The 19,102-nt window shown below is 48.8% G+C and overlaps 1 protein-coding gene across 1 annotated transcript in view; it reads right to left on the bottom strand.

Annotated features, from left to right (window-relative positions):
- Positions 1–19,102, bottom strand: part of ZSWIM4 (zinc finger SWIM-type containing 4) — a 41,414-nt gene that overhangs the window by 7,666 nt on the left and 14,646 nt on the right. Inside the window, exons 3-10 of the mRNA XM_083592934.1 lie at positions 10,058–10,414; positions 8,651–8,799; positions 7,879–8,029; positions 5,964–6,143; positions 3,767–4,081; positions 3,175–3,312; positions 2,131–2,385; positions 783–918 (exon numbers count right to left, since the gene is read on the bottom strand). Of these exons, the coding sequence (XP_083449060.1) occupies positions 783–918; positions 2,131–2,385; positions 3,175–3,312; positions 3,767–4,081; positions 5,964–6,143; positions 7,879–8,029; positions 8,651–8,799; positions 10,058–10,414 (1,681 nt within the window). The remainder of the gene's footprint in view (positions 1–782; positions 919–2,130; positions 2,386–3,174; positions 3,313–3,766; positions 4,082–5,963; positions 6,144–7,878; positions 8,030–8,650; positions 8,800–10,057; positions 10,415–19,102) is intronic.

Below are 19,102 nucleotides of genomic sequence, written 5' to 3'. Positions count from 1 at the left end.
CAAGACGAACGCCTCACAAGACGAAAAACCCGCTAGACGAAAGGGTTTTCCGTTTTGGAGGCGCTTCGCAAAACGAATTTCCCTATGGGCTTCCTTCGCAAGACGAAAGCCCATAGGCAAATCTCCAGGACAGCGGGGAAGCGCAGCACGTCTTCCCCACTGTCCTCGGACCTCCTCCGAAGGCTGGCGGTGGGGCAGAGAGACCTCCTCCCGCCGGCAGCCTTTGGAAGCCTGCTCCGAAGGCTGGCGGTGGGGCGGTGAGACCTCCTCCCGCCGCCAGCCTTCGAAAGGCTGTCCTGAAGACTTGCAGTGGGAGGAGGGTTTTCCTTCCCACCGCCAACATTCAGAATGCTGTTCTGAATGTTGGCGGTGGGGAGGAAAAACCCTCCTCCCACCGCAAGCCCCGGGAACAGAGGAGAAGCGCTGCACGCCTTCCCCTCTGTTCCCATACCTGTCCTGAAGGCTTGCGGTGGGGAGAAAAGCCCTTCTCCGCACCGCCAGCCTGGCAAGCGGTCTCCATAGGAACGCATTAATTGATTTTCAATGCATTCCTATGGGAAACCGTGCTTCGCAAGACAAAAAACTCGCAAGAAGAAAAAACTTGCGGAACGAATTAATTTCGTCTTGCGAGGCACCACTGCAAACTGTGTTTTAATCAACGTTTCAATGTTTCAAAAAGAAATGGGTTGTGAGCCACCCAGAAAACTTTTGTTGTGAAGTGTGGCTCTACAAATAAAGCAAGCCCAGCAAAGGGGAAGCAGGGTATGCCGGGGTCTACATACCTCATGGCTCGCAGGGCCAAGCGGTAGGCCAGCTCGGGGTCATATGGCAGCATGGCTGTGAAGAGGTAGCGAGCAAAGGTGTGCATGGGAACAGTTTCACGGAAGACGACCTCCCCAAATCCACTGAAGGGTCCCCCTGAGAGGAACAGGCAAGCGGGCGATTAACAGATTGATTAGCCAGCTCAAAGCACTTTGCCCAAGAAGAGAGGAGAACAAGGGCAAGTAACAATTCCCCAGCAGACAGCTAGCCACCTGGGGCTGGTTTGTGCCAGCTGGTATCACTGGTTCGTCTCCATATCCCAGCAGGCCGCCACCGTGGAGCAGTAACATCACGCAGGGCCCCGATCCCCAGGGGACTCAGCATCCCCAACACAACCAACCCCTCTCTCTGCCAGCGACTCAACATCTGAGCCTGCATCCAACGGTCAGCATGTTGCAAGTCAGGTTCATGTTCAAGTGATGGGGACAGATAGTGGCTGGCCCAAGGTCACCCAGGGAGTGTATTATTATTATTATTATTATTATTATTATTATTATTATTATTACTACTACCTCGCCCATCTTGCTGGGTTTCCCCAGCCACTCTGGGTGGCTCCCGGCAGAATATTAAAAACACGATAAAACATCAAACATTAAAAACTTCCTTAAGCAGGGCTGCCTTCAGATGTCTTCTAAAAGTCAGATAGTTGTTTATTTCCTTGACATCTGATGGGAGGGCATTCCACAGGGCAGGCGCCACTATCAAGAAGGCCCTCTGCCTGGTTCCCAGTAACCTCGCTTCTCACAGTGAGGGAACCGCCGGAAGGCCGTTTTGAGCTTCGAAAGGTAGAGTGCATTGCAGTAGTCCAAGCGGGAGATAACTAGAGCATGCACCACTCTGGCAAGACAGTCCGCGGGCAGGGAGGGTCTCAGCCTGTGTACCAGATGGAGCTGATAAACAGCTGCCCTGGACACAGAATTGACCTGCACCTCCATGGACAGCTGTGAGTCCAAACTGACTCCCAGGCTGTGCACCTGGTCCTTCAGGGTCACAGTTACCCCATTCAGGACCAGAGAGTCCTCCACACCTGAGTGGGGCTTTCATCCACAATCTTCCAGGTCCTAGTCCGACATGTCACATTCCCCACTCTACCACACGGGTTCTCTCTTAAGCACCCAACGTTGAAGGCGCTCAAGAGGCCTTCTACTTTCCCTGCACCCCATCTGTTCTCCATCGTCCAAGAGCAAATCCCTTCCCTCTACCCTGCGAGACCCTCGCTACCTCCTCTGCTCCCTTCAGAGGCATGGTGAGGGAGTGTCATGTCTACAGGACCCATGGAACCCCCAGCCCAACCCATTGTCCCCTTACCATCCAGGAGCAGGGCCACCTGCTTGCGGAGCACAGGAACCAGCCGCTCATCCAGCTCCATCTCGTCCAGGAGTCCAATCAGCTGCTCCTCACTCCGCACCACTTTGTCCTGGGCGTAGAGCCCCTCCGGCATGGACCTCTGCTGCCCGAGCCCCAGGAGCGCCACCTCCAGGGCCAGCATGAAGTACGACTCACCAGGACTTGAGGGCACTGGAATGTGCTGGTAGAGTGCCTTCTTGGGCTCTGATGCAGAATCTGGGGAGAGGTCGCACAGGTAGGACCACAGAGCAGGAACAGAGCCCCCAGCTCCCACAGCTGGGCTCACAGAAGGCAGCTGCCCCACCGCTGCAGCAAGCCTGTGTGTGGCCATGCCGCAACCTGGCTAGACAAGGGTAAGCTCCTGCACAGTCAAAACCCAACATGTGCAGAGCCCTTTCCTCATATGGCCACAGAATAATAATAATAATTTTTTTTTTTATTTATACTCCGCTCTTCCCGGTTCAAAAACCGGGCTCAGGGCGGCTAACAACAAATTTAAAACACTTAATTATAAAAGCAGCATAAAATACAGTATAAAAACATGAATAACAATAAAAATCAAAAATCAATTAGATAATCCCCAGGGCTAGCTGGCTGAATTGGTCCTACTTGGGCCAGCGAGGAGGCCAGGGGAGAATTAGCTGTGGGGTCTCAGAGCGGGTGATCTTCATAAAAGGGGAGGGGGAGGGAAGAGAAGGGAAATAAAAGATCAGGCTGAATTCAAATTAAAGGCCAGGCGGAATAGCTCTGTCTTACAGGCCCGACGGAAGGAGGTTAAATCCTGAAGGGCCCTGGGACAGAGAATTCTACCAGGTCGGAGCCATCACTGAAAAGGCCCTGACCCTGGTGGAGGATAGTCTGACTTCTAATTAAATCCCTCCCCTTTCACACCACCATGGCCCAAATCATTTGCCCAAAATGATCTTTTGGCTATCAGAACCTCAGCTACGGTCAGTTAATCTCAGGTGGATCCCCACCCTCATTTCCCCCATGTGCCCACAGTACCTGGGTAGAGGGCCAGCACCTCATCATCCATCCGGCAGGCCTCCAGGAAGGTGCGGCAGAGACAACCGATGGGGTCCAGGGGGTGCCCTACCCATCCCTCCAGGTTGGTGATGCTGGTTGTGCCTTTGTGCAAGAGCTCTGGGTAGCGGAAGAGAAGAGGAAGGGATACTTCAGACACCAAGCCCCAAGCCCAAGCAGCCCCACCCCAAACATCAGTCCCCGAAAACAATGCTGTGTGCTTAAGCAGTCGTGGAAAAGGCCGGCAGCTGCCTCCATCACCTCCAGGACCATCACTGCTCAAACTCACAAGACCGTGTGTCTCAACTGTTCTCTGCTGCTTTCAATGAACAGAAACCCAATGCAACATGTGCCAGATCCTCACCAGCAAGTCCATTTTTGGACCAGGATTGCTCCATTGCCCACTCTGGGACCAGACCTCAGAAGCACCCTGAAAGTAGTGGAGCCCCTGTCCTTCTCCAAGCTCCAGCGTCGCTTTTGCAGTCCTGCCGGGATGGTGAGGCCTGGGCTCTGCTGCCAAACTTTACCTCCTTCCTTACCTCCCTCCCATCCCAGTGTGCTAAGCCCCGCTTGCCTTTCTTCTGTTGTTTGTAGCTCTCCAGCTGATGGCGTCGCTGCAAGCGCATGGCGTTGACCACAGCCACAGCCAGGCGCAGGGCCTCTCGAGGGTAACCATGGGAGCGCAAGGCGTCCACTCGTGCGCAGGCCATGGGGAAGGCATCGCCCAGCCAGAGCGGGTGGCCCTGGGGGTCAAAGCCCAGCTTGTCACTTCCACTCTTCAAGGAGACACCGTAGCAGTCGCTGCTCAGGATCTTCTGCAGGTGACAATCGCCCCAGCGAAGCTCTGCAGCCTTGATAGCGCGGCCAAAGACGGTCTGCCGAACACCAGCTGCCAAGGAGGAAACAGGCCAGAGCAGGGCAGGTGAAAATTACGGAAGAGTTTGGGCCCAGAAAAGCACCAAGCTCCTCCTCCGACAGGAACACTGGTTTAAATCTAACTAGAACGCTTTCCTAAAACGTAACTTCAACCAATAACAATTTACATTTCATTTTAAATAGAAACGGATTCTCAGTGCTAAATTTTGTTTGCTTTCGTCATCATAGAAATGTGGGCTGCACAAATCTGGAGTGGGGATATATTTGAGGACAGGGCACCTCTCCAAAAGGAGCACCGGGACAATGGGGTCAGGAGCTCTACGGGTGTGCACAGATATATAAAATAAAAAGGATACAATCCTCCTTTTTTTTCGCTCTTTTGTCAGCAAGAGCTGCATACCAAATTGTCATAAACTTGCTTGTCATTGCATATCTCAGTAAGATCTCAATGGTTATATGGCACTAATAATAATAATAATAATAATAATAATAATAATAATTTATTTATACCCCGCTCATCTGGCTGGGTTTCCCCAGCCACTCTGGGCGGCTTCCAACACAATATTAAAATACAGTAATGCCTCAAACATTAAAAGCTTCCCTAAACAGGGCTGCCTTCAGATGCCATCTAAAAGTCTGGTAGTTGTTGTTCTCTTTGACATCTGGTGGGAGGGCGTTCCACAGGGCGGGTGCCACTACCGAGAAGGCCCTCTGCCTGGTTCCCTGTAACTTGGCTTCTCGCAGTGAGGGAACCGCCAGAAGGCCCTCGGTGCTGGACCTCAGTGTCCGGGTAGAACGATGGGGGTGGAGACGCTCCTTCAGGTATACTGGACCGAGGCCATTTAGGGCTTTAAAGGTCAGCACCAACACTTTGAATTGTACTCAGAAACGTACTGGGAGCCAATGTAGGTTTTTCAAGACCGGTGTTATGCGGTCTTGGCAGCTGCTCCCAGTCACCAGTCTAGCTGCTGCATTCTGGATTAGTTGTAGTTTCCAGGTCACATTCAAAGGTAGCCCCATGTTGAGCGCATTGCAGTAGTCCAAGCGGGAGATAACCAGAGCGTGCACCACTCTGGCGATACAGTCCGGGGGCAGGTAGGGTCTCAGCCTGCGTACCAGATGGAGTTGGTAAACAGCTGCCCTGGACACAGAGTTGACCTGCGCCTCCACAGACAGCTGTGAGTCCAAAATGACTCCCAGGCTGCACACCTGGTCCTTTGGGGGCACAGTTACCCCATTCAGGACCAGGGAGTCCTCCACACCTGCCTGCCTCCTGTCCCCCCAAAACAGTACTTCTGTCTTGTCAGGATTCAACCTCAATCTGTTAGCTGCCATCCATCTTCCAACCGCCTCCAGACACTCACACAAGACCTCCACCGCCTTCACTGGTTCTGATTTAAAAGAGAGGTATCTCTTCACGTATGTTACCTCTATAGATTAGGGCTGCCATATGTCCAGTTTTTCCTGGACACACCTGGGAATCAGACTGCCAAAATGGCGTCCCAGTGGATTTTTGACGAATCGACAAAATGTCCGGGGAAACCCAGATGTATAGCAACTTTGGTGATTTTTTAAGAAAAAAGCTGGGGTATTTTTTTTTTAAAGTCTACAACTTTGTCCAGATTTTCACTTTGGGACTATGGCAACCGTACCATGGATCATTGCAATAAATCCTATATAGTAGGTCACAGGAGGTAGAATGCATGAGTGTTAGATGCAGAGTCCTGGCTGCAACAACATTCTCCCCAAACACACTCCCTAGCATACTGCCTGTGACAATGACTTTATTGACTACTAGCCATTATCGCCAAAAGATTGTAGGGGAAGGCAATCAAGCCCAGGACCAGGAACTTTGACCTCCCCAGCCCCCGATGTTCTGGCCTGGGCTTCCCTACCTGCACTGCGGTTTGGGTTCGGCGGCAAAGTGCTGTTGGCTCCGTTGCTGTCGCAGGAGTAGTTTCCCTCCTCCAGAGGACAGATATCCAGCTTGTTCCACTTCTTCAGAAGCTGCAGCCACAGAGTCCGCTCCTCCAGCTTGCAGTGAGGGCTCAGGACCACACAAACCCACAAGGCGCCTGGGGCACAATGAGAAAGGGGGCAGAGAGAACAGCCAGGTTAACTTTCGTCTGTTTTCTAAAGCTGAGTTAAATGTTTTCCCTTCTGAAGTGCTATGGGGAAGATTGGCTGGTGTCCCATACCAAGATAGGCTGTGCCCATGTTCCCAGGGTGTTGAATGTATGGAACACATTTTATTGCATTTTAGTCTGTATAAACAGGATTAGACAACATCTAATCAATCCAATTAGGGACGCGGGTGGCGCTGTGGGTAAAACCTCAGCGCCTAGGACCTGCCGATCGCATGGTCGGCGGTTCGAATCCCCGTGGCGGGGTGCGCTCCCGTTGCTCAGTCCCAGCGCCTGCCAACCTAGCAGTTCAAAAGCACCCTCAGGTGCAAGTAGATAAATAGGGACCGCTTACTAGCGGGAAGGTAAATGGTGTTTCCCTGTGTGGCTCTGGCTCGCCAGAGCAGCTTCATCACGCTGGCCACGTGACCCGGAAGTGTCTGCGGACAGCGCTGGCTCCCGGCCTATAGAGTGAGATGAGCGCACAACCCTAGAGTCTGTCAAGACTGTCCCGTACGGGCAGGGGTACCTTTACCTTTACCTAATCAATCCAATACTAATAGAACAACCTGAAATGTCCAGATTCTCCTTGAGGATAAGTTTGATACTATTACACTGTCTGTAGCAAAATTCCTCTCGGAGGTGGTAAAAATGAGAAATCGGTATGTACAGGCTAAAGCTCCTCTGTTGGATAGGAAGGCTGATTTCATATCTTAATAACAATATACTATTGTTGAACTGTGTATTTTGGGTCGGTGGACTGCAATAAAGCTGTGTGATAAGCCAGGGATCAGGCTCACTGCCTTAGGGCCACAGGGTGCAGCAATTGCGCTGGGGTCCACACATATTGCTGCCTTGAGCTCCAGTATGAAAGACAGACAGCAACAAACAACAAAATATCACAGTATCTAGCAAACAGGCTGCAGCGGAATTGGGAGGATTCACCAAAGCAGGGATACAGAAGACCAGGGAGTTTAAAGGCAAAATATAGGGGCACCTCTGAGGGCAGAATTCTGCTCAAGGAGTATTGGCCAGCACACCCCAAGAAACTGCCTTCTCTTCCTCCCAAATCCTACACAATGTCATCAGAAGGCAGGCTTGGGGTATTAATGACACGGCTACAGACTGCATAGTTCCTTTTAAATCTCTCCATATAATGTTGCACTCTGCCACGGGTCAATCTTTAAACAGCTGAGAAGTCAGCTGTTAATCATCTTGTGAAGGACCTCTGGCACCATCTTTGCTTAAGTACTGCCTGCAGGCTAAAAAACCTGTTTCAGATTTTCTTTTCTGCCCAAAACATGGAACTGACTGAAAGGAGAGTGTGAGGGGAGCAATTTCAACTAAGAATTCAGCCCATCGTGGAATCAGTGGATGTTATCTTTTTAAAAAATATTGCTTCTTTATCACGTTTCCACACTGCAAACTGCTCACATCATTTTGGCATGGGATGAGCTTAAAAGAAACCCAAATGAGGCAAAGCAAGTCCCAACTACAACACCTGGGATTTCAGTGGGCTCTGCCCATATTTCCAAACTTCTCTTTGCAATCCTAAGGACTAGAAACTTCATTTTTAAAAAGAAAAAGGCGAGGAGAGAAAGCTGAATAGTTCCGCTGACATGAAGCACACAGCTCCTAGCCACAGATTCTCCTGGGCAGGCCCACCCCTCACGTAAGATGAACTCACCTAGTTCATCCCAGAGTTGCCGGCACTTGTCGGTCATGCCAGCCCCTTGCTGCCGCCAAAGGGCCAGGCGTGGATCCTGCAGGAACTGCTCTGTCATCAGGATGAGCATTCGTGCCCCATTGGAGTCTCGCATTCGCAGCATTTCCCGCACCTGGGAAAGGAGAGAGGTCACAACTGGAAAGGAGAAGGCCAAGGGATCCAGAAAGCAACTGCATTTCCTCTCCCAAAGATGTAAAGCCATGTGCAGACAACTGTCACAAACCTCTCCACCTACTGACTGAGCCCAGATACCCAGAGCCCCATTCCCTCCTCCTCTGGGCTGTGTTGACACCTCAGCACGCAAGAGTCCTGCATGTCAAAACGGCCAGTTGACTTTGCCCAGTTATCAGTTATCATCATCTTCTCCATGCTGCCGGCATCTTTCTATATCCCCAAATGTCAGCAGCCACCCAACACTTTTAGAAAGCTTTGTCTTAGAAGGAGCCAGATGTCAAGGGGGGGGGCACTTCCCCAGAAACCTGATCTCTTTAGGAACAGGATGAAGGAACATTATAACTCTTATGCACAAGCAATGGCACCTTTCCGTGCCACACACTATATGCCCCCCCCCCAGGCAAAAAGACAGCCTTAAAGAACAAAGTGAATGGGCAGAGTTACTACTCCATCGACCAGGCAGGGGCTGACCAGAGAGATAATGTGGCTCTAACATTGTGCCCACAATGATAAGTAAGAGGAGGAAGCAGGGCTGGGTCCACAAATAAGAGGCTTTTACCTTGTTGAACATGGACTGGAGCTGCTTGCTTGCCCCGTAGTAGCCGCCATTTGAGAGTAGCTGCTTCACCTGCTCTTGGATCTGCTCCTCATCCAGGTGCCAGCAGTTTGCATCCTCAATGCCAGCACCAGCTGTGGGGTCAGGGGCGCCTGGCAAGAGACGGCCAAAGCATCCGTTGTTACACACACCCAAGACCTGACCCAGCAGCGTTACCCACGACTGTGTGTAACAATAAATGAATCCAGTTTAATGAAAGGGAGTTGAGTTCAACCTCCTGTCCAGTAAAGTGAAAAGGGGCAAACGGCGGCTGAACGAGGTGCCTTTGGGGAGCTGGGGGAGGGGGGAGTAAGACCATCGTTCTTTCGAACTTCAAAAGTAAGAGAGGATGTTTGCTTATATAGACTGTGATCCCCTCAACATAAAAGGTTTGTGAATATACGTGTATAGAAGTTCATGCACAAGAGTGAAACGGAAATGGGTCAACACGCCCGTGCAGCTGAATTGTGAGAGCTGTAGTGTCCTGGAATTGGAGCTGAGCTTGGAAGCAGAGCTGGAATGATAAGAGATAAGACGACAGGCCCATCAGAGTTGCTACTTGTGCATCTTCGCAAGGAATAGAAATACAAAGCTTATCTGATGCTCACGGAATGTGAGTATCACCCATGCGGAACTAGCCTCATTCGTATCTCATTATATAATTGTTGCACCATTTGCAGCAATGTAGCACTGTGGCGCTGTGGTCGAAACCACAGAGCCTAGGGCTTGCCGATCAGAAGGTCGGCGGTTCGAATCCCCATGATGGGAGTGAGCTCCCATTGCTCAGTCCCTGCTCCTGCCAACCTAGCAGTTCGAAAGCACGTCAAAGTGCAAGTAGATAAATAGGTACCACTCCGGCGGGAAGGCAAATGGCGTTTCTGTGCACTGTTCTGGTTCTCCAGGAGCAGCTTAGTCATGTTGGCCACATGACCTGGAAGTTGTCTGCGGACAAACGCCGGCTCCCTCGGCCAGTACATCGAGATGAGCGCCACAACCCCAGAGCTGTCTGCGACTGGACTTAAAGGTCAGGGGTCCCTTTACCTAGCACTGTTAGTCTACAATACAGATTCTCTCTACACCCTCTCTTTTCTGTGTAAGAGGTGTTGTCCCCTTGTAACCGTGGCGGTCATGGTGAATCAGATTTTTGCCCTTCACTCGGCAGTCAAGGAGAATTTAGGCAGTTCCTTTTCAGCAGCTGACATGGAAGAGCCCCAGCACCCAACCACCCACTCCATGACCCGGAGGAGGAAACGGGCAAGCAAGGGATGTTGCCATGCATCCCTCGTCCAGACCTTGCTGCACCTGCAGCTGTCCTGTAACCTCCCCGCTGCTTGCTCTGTCTCCCCTGGGGACCCAAACAGAGTTTCATACCATGAACTCGGTTGATCTCGGAGCCAAGCAGCAGAATCTCATCAGCAAGCCTCTGCGCGGTCGGCAGCACCTCCGTGTGGTGCGCACTGATCAGGTACTGCACAAATTTCTGCAGCTGGTCCCGGTTCATTTGGGACAGCGTTTCAGAGATGGGCAGGCGCAGCTCCACCTGGCGGGCCTGCCGGATGCGGTGCAGGGACAAGGCCACCACGTGGGCACAGTAGAAGATGTCCCGGTTGTCGCAGGCACAGCTCACTGACGTGATCTTACAGCGGTCAAAACTGATGGAGACATGGTAACTATGCTCAGGCTCACTGGGGCCTGGAGGCTCCGTCACAATCCCGCTCAGGTGGAAACCTGTGTGTTTAAAGAGGAGGAAGAAAAGAAAGAAACAGTCAGTAAACATACAAAGTGTCTGCCCCTGACCAAGAGGACTAAAAGACCAAAAACTGAGGACCATTCCCCCTGCAGGGAAGGTGAAGGCCTCATAGACAGCAAGCATGACCAAATTAAGCTACACAAGGGGGTTAGGGAAAACCAGCCTGATGGGGACATTTTTAGGGGACTAACATTTGGCCATGAACACAAATCCTTGCCCTGAAACCAGCTGTGTAGCAAGCAGAAATTAAGGGAAACTGACAGGCTAGGAGTCCAGCCACTTAACTTTCATCCTGCTCAGTTTGAACAAGGAGCATCAGTCCTCTTAGCTTAGAACAGGCATGGCCAAACTCGGCCCTCCAGATGTTTTGGGACTACAATTCCCATCATCCCTGACCACTGGTCCTGCTAGCTAGGGATGATGGGAGTTGTAGTCCGAAAACAGCTGGAGGGCCAAGTTTGGCCATGCCTGGAAAAAGGAACAGGACAAATATGAATCACAGAAATGCAGAGCTGGAAGGGACCCTGAGGGTCTTCTAGTTCAACCCTTTGCAACGCAGAAATCTAAAGAGCCCAACCCACAGCACAATCCTTATTCAAAAAATTAACAGTCAGCCCCCTTCAGGGGTGACCCTAGTGCATACTTTAAAGCAGGTGGCTTTTGAAAATTATTATTCATTAAACGGACAGGCCGTCCTTCATCCAAGGATCATGTGGAGCTGCTGAAAAGCCAGAGGAAATCCCGCCCACTCAAAAATAGGTGAGCTTGGCCCAGACCTGCCTGCAGGGTCCTGGTCTTGGCTGCACCTGCAGCTTAACCTGGAAGTGGTACCAGGCAGGTAACACACACCTGAGCGAGGCGGAAGAAGTCCTGGGAGGTGCAGCTCAGCTGCATTGACCAAGTGGGTGAGTCACACACAGATGACGAAAGCAGGCACACTGACAAAGCAGGTGAGGCCCAAGGCCACACCTGTAGACCCTGGTGCATCACAGCCCAAGCACAGCAAAGGAGGACACCTTGCTGGTAGTGCCAGCTAGGCCATACGGACCAGTAGGGTGACTCACTCTAACTGGCCCCACACCCTGCAGCTTGTCCTCAGCCCTCTGGCACGGGGAAGCTACTGGCTACACAGACAGCAGCCAGGCACAACCCTGTCCTCAACCACAGAGAGAGAGACAAAGCAGGCCTAGAGCTCTGCAATTTCACCTGGACTTCCACCCAGGCACAATATAATAGGCAAAACTGAAAAACAAACTGCGCCTGCGGGGGAAATGTTACTAGCAGCCTTAGGTATGGGGCTCCATAAGGACACAACTAGAAAACCCACATTTCAGAGATCACAAGCACCGTTTTGGTACTTGGCACTTTGGTACTCCTAGTCCTGTTTACAGCGTGTTTGTATCACAACACCAATATGTACATCTGTGGTGCAGCAGAATGGATAACGCTCAATTTTGTAAATATCTTTGTTTTCATGTGTTGTAATTCACTCTGAGATTCCCCCCCCCCCTTTAAAATATAAAGCGGTATAGAAATGAAATTAATACTACTACTAATATAAATATAAAAAATCCCCCCCAAAGGTACCTGGACATTCCATTGTGGGCACCACAACCTAGATTTATGGTGCCGCTTGGTGCTAAGCTTATATATCTAAGTTTATAACACTGCCCCTGGGCATCAGTCATTCTGACTGGGGCTGATAGGGGCTGGGGTCTCTGGCAACATCTGGAAGACACCCCTTTAGCTACCCCTATTCTAGGAAAACAGGGAACCAAGTAAATATGTCATAATAATTCAGTGGAATAGTTTCCTTGAAACTCCAAATGCTATGTAACCTGTAGGTCCATCTTCAGCCCTATATTCAAGAAACACGTCACCATGACTTCAGAGCTATAAGCTCAAGTTCAGTGGCAGAGGACAGAAGGGCAAATAATAAAGGGGAATGAAATTAAAATAGCTAGCCTCCAGGAAATTAATAAACTGGACAATGCAGAACTTCAAAACAACAGAACTTCTGTCAAAGCTCTTTGAACATCGGTTCTAAAACATTAAAGGTAAAGGTACCCCTGACTGTTAGGTCCAGTCGCAAACGACTCTGGGGTTGCGTGCTCATCTCGCTCTATGGGCCGAGGGAGCTGGCGGTTGTCCGCAGGCAGCTTCTGGGTTATGTGGCTGTTTACCTTCCCACCACAGTGCTTTTGAACTGCTAGGTTGGCAGGAGCTGAGCCCAGCAATGGGAGCTCACCCCGTCGCGGGAATTCAAACCGCCGACCTTCCAATCGGCAAGCCCAAGAGGCTCGGTGGTTTAGACAACAGTGCCACCCACGTCCCTTCTAAAACATTAGAATAGCTAAATAAGAGAAGCAGTACATTTACATGGTATTTTCAAACAACTTTCTTGCACACAGGGTTCATCTATACTTCCCCCAGGGAAAACCCGCTCTTTACCACTGAATTGGAGCAAACATCAATTGGATTTTCTGTGGATTGACGTATGCTCCAATTCAGCAGCAAAGAGCGGGTTTTCGAGCGGAAAGCAGCGGGGCAGATGGAAAACCTCTGAGAGCCATGCCTTATAGCCACAGGACAAGTGGCAGTGTGGACAAGCCTTAAGGTTGCAATCCTAAATACTGGGAATTAAGCCCCATTGAACTTAGCGGTATTTACTTCTGAAGAAGTCTCCATAGGTTTGTGCTACCACTTGCTCCTGAAAAACGATATGCATTGAGAATCTTGTATTAAATACAGCCACAAAAAGTCTTTAGCTATTCTGCACATCAGAGTGTTGCCCCATCATTGGCATAAACATCTACAGTAAGATGGAAAAGGAGCAGCTTTGATTAAAAGTTGTGATAAAACAAAAACCTGTTGAAGCATCAGGAATCGGTCTTGGGACATATTTTAATCAATATTTTTTTATTAGTCAGGAGGAGTTCATTGATAAAGTCTATGAATGAAAAGAGGTGAAAAGCCATTGCTTCTAAAAAACCAGGAGGACAAACTGGATTAATTCACTGAGCAGAGCAATGGAATGAAATCCTACAACGGAAAGAGTTGGAGTCATACGCTGAAACTACCACAGTTTTCTGTATTATTAGCAAAGGACTCATCAGCTGCAAATAACAAATGAGGAAAGAACTGGGCAGATCCTGCTCAGTCACAAAAGGCTATGAACCACCCATGAGATGCAGCTGTAAAGGAGACAAATGTAATTCTTCGCTGTACGAGATGGAGCACTTTCAAGCAGGAAGCATTAATGAGTTTGCACAAGCCTTTGGCAAGACGTCATCTAGAAGGCGAACCTGGCCACTCTTTTCGAGGAGGAAAAAAATCCAACAGGAACGGAAGGAGAAGCCAATCAATAATTATTTATCTCATTTTAAGGCAACAGCAATTATAAAACAATATGTTAAAATATAATTGATAAATCTAGACTGGAAATTTGGACATGGTACTGAAAGGCGGGAAGAGGTAGAAGCTTCTCCAGTATCCCATATTTAACTTCACTTTTGTGAGTTGCCTAGAATTATCTGCTCCAGAATCATCTGAAGAAACACTGGCCTGGTTTGCGCAAGACCAGGCGTCCCCAAAGTTGGCCCTCCAGCTGTTGTTGGACTACAATTCCCATCATCCCTGACGACTGGTCCTGTTAACTAGGGATGATGGGAGTTGTAGTCCCAAAACAGCTGGAGGGCCGACTTTGGGGATGCCTGCGTAAGACTGACTGTGAATGAGCAGCACGTGATCCAAAGCAGCACATCAAGAATATGGTTATCGCTTGAGGTTTCTTTTGGCGGGGACTGACAATGGGCCCATGTTCAGACGAGACCACAGCCTCAAAGTTGTTTTTAATCCATGGCTAAGCAGGAGCAGGGGTGAAATGCCACGGGAATAGCCCACTTACAACAGCTTTAAGCTACTGTCTAATGCGACAAAGTGAGCTACTGCGCCTTGGATGCTGCATGCATTTAACTGATGGTACCGTTAATGGAAGACCCTGGGCTTGGGGCTATGGGGTGAGCTTAAGGACTTCTTGCTTCATCCCAGCCCTAGGACTCTATGGTAAAGGTAAAGGATCCCTGGACGGTTAAGTCCAGTCAAAGGCAACTATGGGGTTACGGCGCTCATCTCACTTTTAGGCCGAGGGAGCCGGCGTTTGTCCACAGACAGCTTTCCGGGTCATGTGGCCAGCATGACTAAACCGCTTCTGGCACAACGGAACACCGTGACGGAAACCAGAGCGCACGGAAACGCGGTTTACCTTCCTGCCACAGCCTATTTATCTACTTGCATTGGCATGCTTTCGAACAGCTAGGTTGGCAGGAGCTGGGACAGAGCAATGGGAGCTCACCCTGTCGTGGGGATTTGAACCGCCAACCTTCCGATCGGCAAGCCCAAGAGGCTCAGTGGTTTAGACTACAGTGCCACCTGTGTCTGTAGGACTCTATGAGTAGTATCCAACTATCATGCTCCATCAGTGCAAACATTTACACTTGCTCATCCTTCACTTCTGCTCTAGAGGGTTGGGTGAAAATCCAGAACATATGGGATAGAAGAATTGGGGGGGATGGGGAGAGGGAGAGGGAGAGAGAGAGAGCTCTGTTACACAAGTTTTGATCCTTGTGCTGGCAGAACAAGTGTCTCAGTACTACACTGGATAGAGCCCTAGGAAAACATCCCGTTCCTACCTAAGGTTTACCCAGACACAAACAATAAATTTAAGGACACCATTGCAGTCCATCTATGGCAGGGGTCAGCAAACTTACCATGCCTCGGGCCGGTGTCTCCAGCACTGATTGCGCAGCGGGCCAGAGGGCGGGGGAGCGTGTGCCCATGCACGTGCACACACACTATTTCCGGCGCACGTCCGGGTCAGAGGAGAACCGGAAATAGCTTGTGCGCATGTGCACGGGCCTCCTCCAACCCAGGTGCGCACCGGAAATAACGCTTGCACATGCGCACAAGCTATTTCCGGTGCTCTTCCGACCTGGAAGTGGGCAGCTGCACAGCACAGCGCCAGTAAGAGCAGGTGGTGAGGGTCGCCACGGGCTGGATAAACGAGTCCCTCGGGCCTTATCCAGCCCGCGGAACTTAGTTTGGGGACCCCTGATCAATGGGCTATACTTTTAGGGTTACTAGGTCTCCTGAGGCTCGGGAGACAAAAAGGTGGCACCTGTAGAGTGCCCTTCCTTCAGATGTCAAGGAGATAAAAGAATTACACAACTTTTAGAAGACATGCGAAGGCAGCCCTGTATCACGAGGCTTTGAATGCTTGATGTTTTTATCATGTTTTTAGATATGCTGTAAGCCGCCCAGAGTAGCTGGGGAAAACCCAGCCAGATGGGTGGGGTATAAATAATTATAAAAAAGATTTATTTTTATTTTTATTATTACTGTGGCTTATTTAGCTACCTGGAGTATGGTGATTGCAAGTTGACCGTGGTAAAAACGTGCCACTGCTTATCGTATTTTGTTTTAGAATTTTTCTATTTTTGCTGTATCAGGAGAACTACTAAAGTGAACCATTAAACTCCAGCCCACCTGAAGCTAGCAACCTTTTGACTTGCACAGATTTCACATCCGTTATACTATAAGCGGTAACTCAAGCCTTGCAGGGTAGGTTATCATTTCTGCTTCTGTATGACTCAACTCCAAAGTCTAATCTGAAGTGGTAACTTTTCTGGTTTTGACTGGAGGCTTTAAAACATGCTAGTGGCAAGGCAAATCTCAGCTTAGGTCTACCAGTGCAGAAGAAAAAGGTGGACTGTACCACTTCAGACACGGTTGGGGGTGTCATCTTGAAGGACCCCCCAATTCTTATTATTCTTAAATCTCTTGGCAAGTCTTTACACCTGATTTGGTGTATGTTTGCCGAGAATTCTCTTTATTGTGTTAGGTTTTTTTTGCTTTCTTTCTTTTTTTTAACTAGCAGAGAGTTTATAACGCACAGGAGCATTTGGAAGCAGGATTCCAGTCACCTGCACCAGAGCAGTACAGCCCGTGATCCCTTTTCGCTATGCTGCAAGCACAGCTCCAACTCCAAAGCCTCATTTTCATTAAAAGGCCAAGCTCTGCTCTCATACAGCTCAACAACTTGCCTGAATAGCAGTACCTGCTGCATGCATAACAAAACAGCTGTAACTCCAAAGGACAGAAAGGACTTTTGTATTCAAATAACGTGTGGGGGTAGTATCCAAATTAATCAGCATGCTCTCCGCACATTTGCTCTCTTTTATATCTAAGTTTATTTAGGGAGATATTCGTCATACTGCCAGCAGACTGCTTGGACCCAAGTTACAAAAAAAAATAAAAAATGAAATAGTTAAAACATCAAATAAAACAATCCAGACTAAAACAAATTCACGCTTCAAGGAAAATATTTCAGATCCTTCTCTAAGTGACATTTTGCTCACCCCATATTTATTTATTTACCTACTTAATTTATATAGCTGCCCCATAGCAGAAGAACTCTAGGAAGCCAGTGTGGTCTAGTGGTTAGAGTGTCAGACTATTAACTGAGAGATCAGGGTTCAAATCCCCACTCAGCCCTGAAGCTCACCGGGTGACCTTGGGCCAGTCACAGCCTCCTAACCTACCTCACAGGGTAGGGGGTGAGAAGGGGGGTGAACCATGCACTCCTTGCAGAAAAAGAAAAATGCAATAAATAAGCTCATCTGCTTACTTGCTTAGGAAAGCTGGAGAAGCCAGTCAGATGGAGTTGTCAACCTGGCATCCAGAGATCTCCATGCGGTTGTAATTGGCAAAATGCTCCTGGCGCCTGGCTAATTTCTAACACTAGCTCAGGGATGGTGCGAGTTTTACTCCAGCAACATCTAGAGGGCACCTCAGTGGGCATCCATGTGCTGCAACTACTCAAGCGGCAAACTCATATTTGAGGCAGAATTATTCAAACATGCGTACACACCGCACAGTGACTCTCCACTGAGCATGCAGACGGCCTCCATTTATAAGCACTGTCTTTGAGGCAACATCTGAGCAAATATAGGCACTGTTCCTGCTATCAAATGAAGCAAGCATGTATGCTCATTTGCAATGAATAGTGAGCACACATAGCTGAGCTGCCCAAAGAACAGGGAGGTGGCTTCAAGTCCCCTCACCCCCATTTTATAAAAATGGGCAGTTAAAGATGGCAGGCAGTTAGAAACTGCATCAAGGGGTCAGGATCAGTTACCAGAAGGTAGCAACACTTGCAACTCAGACATAAACACTTCTGAACACAAAGGTTTTATTAAGTTATCCAGCTCACAGCTATTGCAAGAATAATCCTCAAGTAAAAATGTCTTTCCTTAAAGTGATCACTGGCACAATTCCATAGCTTACTCACTGAACTCTTGTTATGCAAAGAAAAACTTGTCTACCATGTCTATCAGCCAGTTTCACTGGACAAGCCCTGAGTTCCAATATTAGGACAATGAGACACATTTTACTCTACACTATGCAGGATTTTGACAGAAATACCTTTCCCATTAGTCTTTTCTTCTAAATGAAAAGCCCCAAACACTTCAACCTGTTCCAGTAATAGGCTCTACCCCTATTTAATTGCTCTTTTCCCACTACCCTTTTAGTTCTAGAAAAGAAATTGAAAAGAGGCAACCAGAACATTTTGGCTAGGTGCTGTCCTCCAAATCCTAGCACCATTCAGTATTAGCCATGCTGTCTGGGGCCAATGGGATTTGGAGGGCAATTAGTTATTTACCCCAGATTTACACGGCATTTTAAACAGTGTTAGAAACTGAGATATGAAAGCTAGGAGCTGAATGACACCTTAAACATAGGTTATGGGCACAACAACGGAACGCACACTTTTTAATAACAAGAATACAAAGCCGAAAATGAATGAACTGCAGCTAAAAGATTACGTTCATTTTTCACATGCAAAAAATAAAGCCATGCTTCCCCTGCCCACCTCCCTAATATTCTTAAGAGGGTCTCTTCTCAAGTCTTCAGAGAGTGGCTGGAAGTGGGGAGGCAGAAAAAGGTCCCCCCCTTACCTTCCACTCTGCAGTTTTAATCTGAAATCTTAGGCCCACCACTGCGCCCGGACCTCAGAAACGGCTTGCGCCTATGAAGTTTCTTGTCACAAAACGCGCCTAGAACAATGGGAGTTTTGAACGCTGGTTTTAAAATATTGAATTTTGACCACCACCCTCATGTTATCTCCCCACTCCCATCCCATGTGCAAGCACACACACCCCCAAGAGAGATACTGATTACTCTGAGCAGATTGTGCTCCATTAGGACTAAATCTGGCTTGAAAAACTAAGTCTGCATGATTAAGAACATAAAATGAGTCCACCTGATCAAGCCAATGGCCCATCTAATCTAGCATTCTGTTCTCACAGTGGCCAAAAAAAGGCCTGTGGGAAGCCTGCAAACTGGACATGAGCTCAACAGATTATTTTGGAACTGTAAATGTGTGAAGAATCTTGAGATAAAAGAAAGACAAAATGTTATGCTTTGTCTGTATCCAGTACATAAGTTCCAGATTTGTTGTCTTTCGGAAGAAATGGTGATTTTTATGGGAAAGACAGCACTAAGTCATTTTTATTAAACAAGATCCAGCTGTTTAAGTTACTTCATCTTTCTTTTCAGAGAACTGAGAGCACTTTACCTACTGCTTGGTCAAAACAACACCGAGTAGG

The sequence above is a fragment of the Podarcis filfolensis genome (assembly GCF_964270895.1).
Source record: "Podarcis filfolensis genome assembly, chromosome: 17".
NCBI classification, from domain to species: domain Eukaryota; kingdom Metazoa; phylum Chordata; class Lepidosauria; order Squamata; family Lacertidae; genus Podarcis; species Podarcis filfolensis.
The sequence above is the reverse complement of the archived record's forward strand: the minus strand, read 5'-3'. Positions and strand labels throughout refer to the sequence as shown.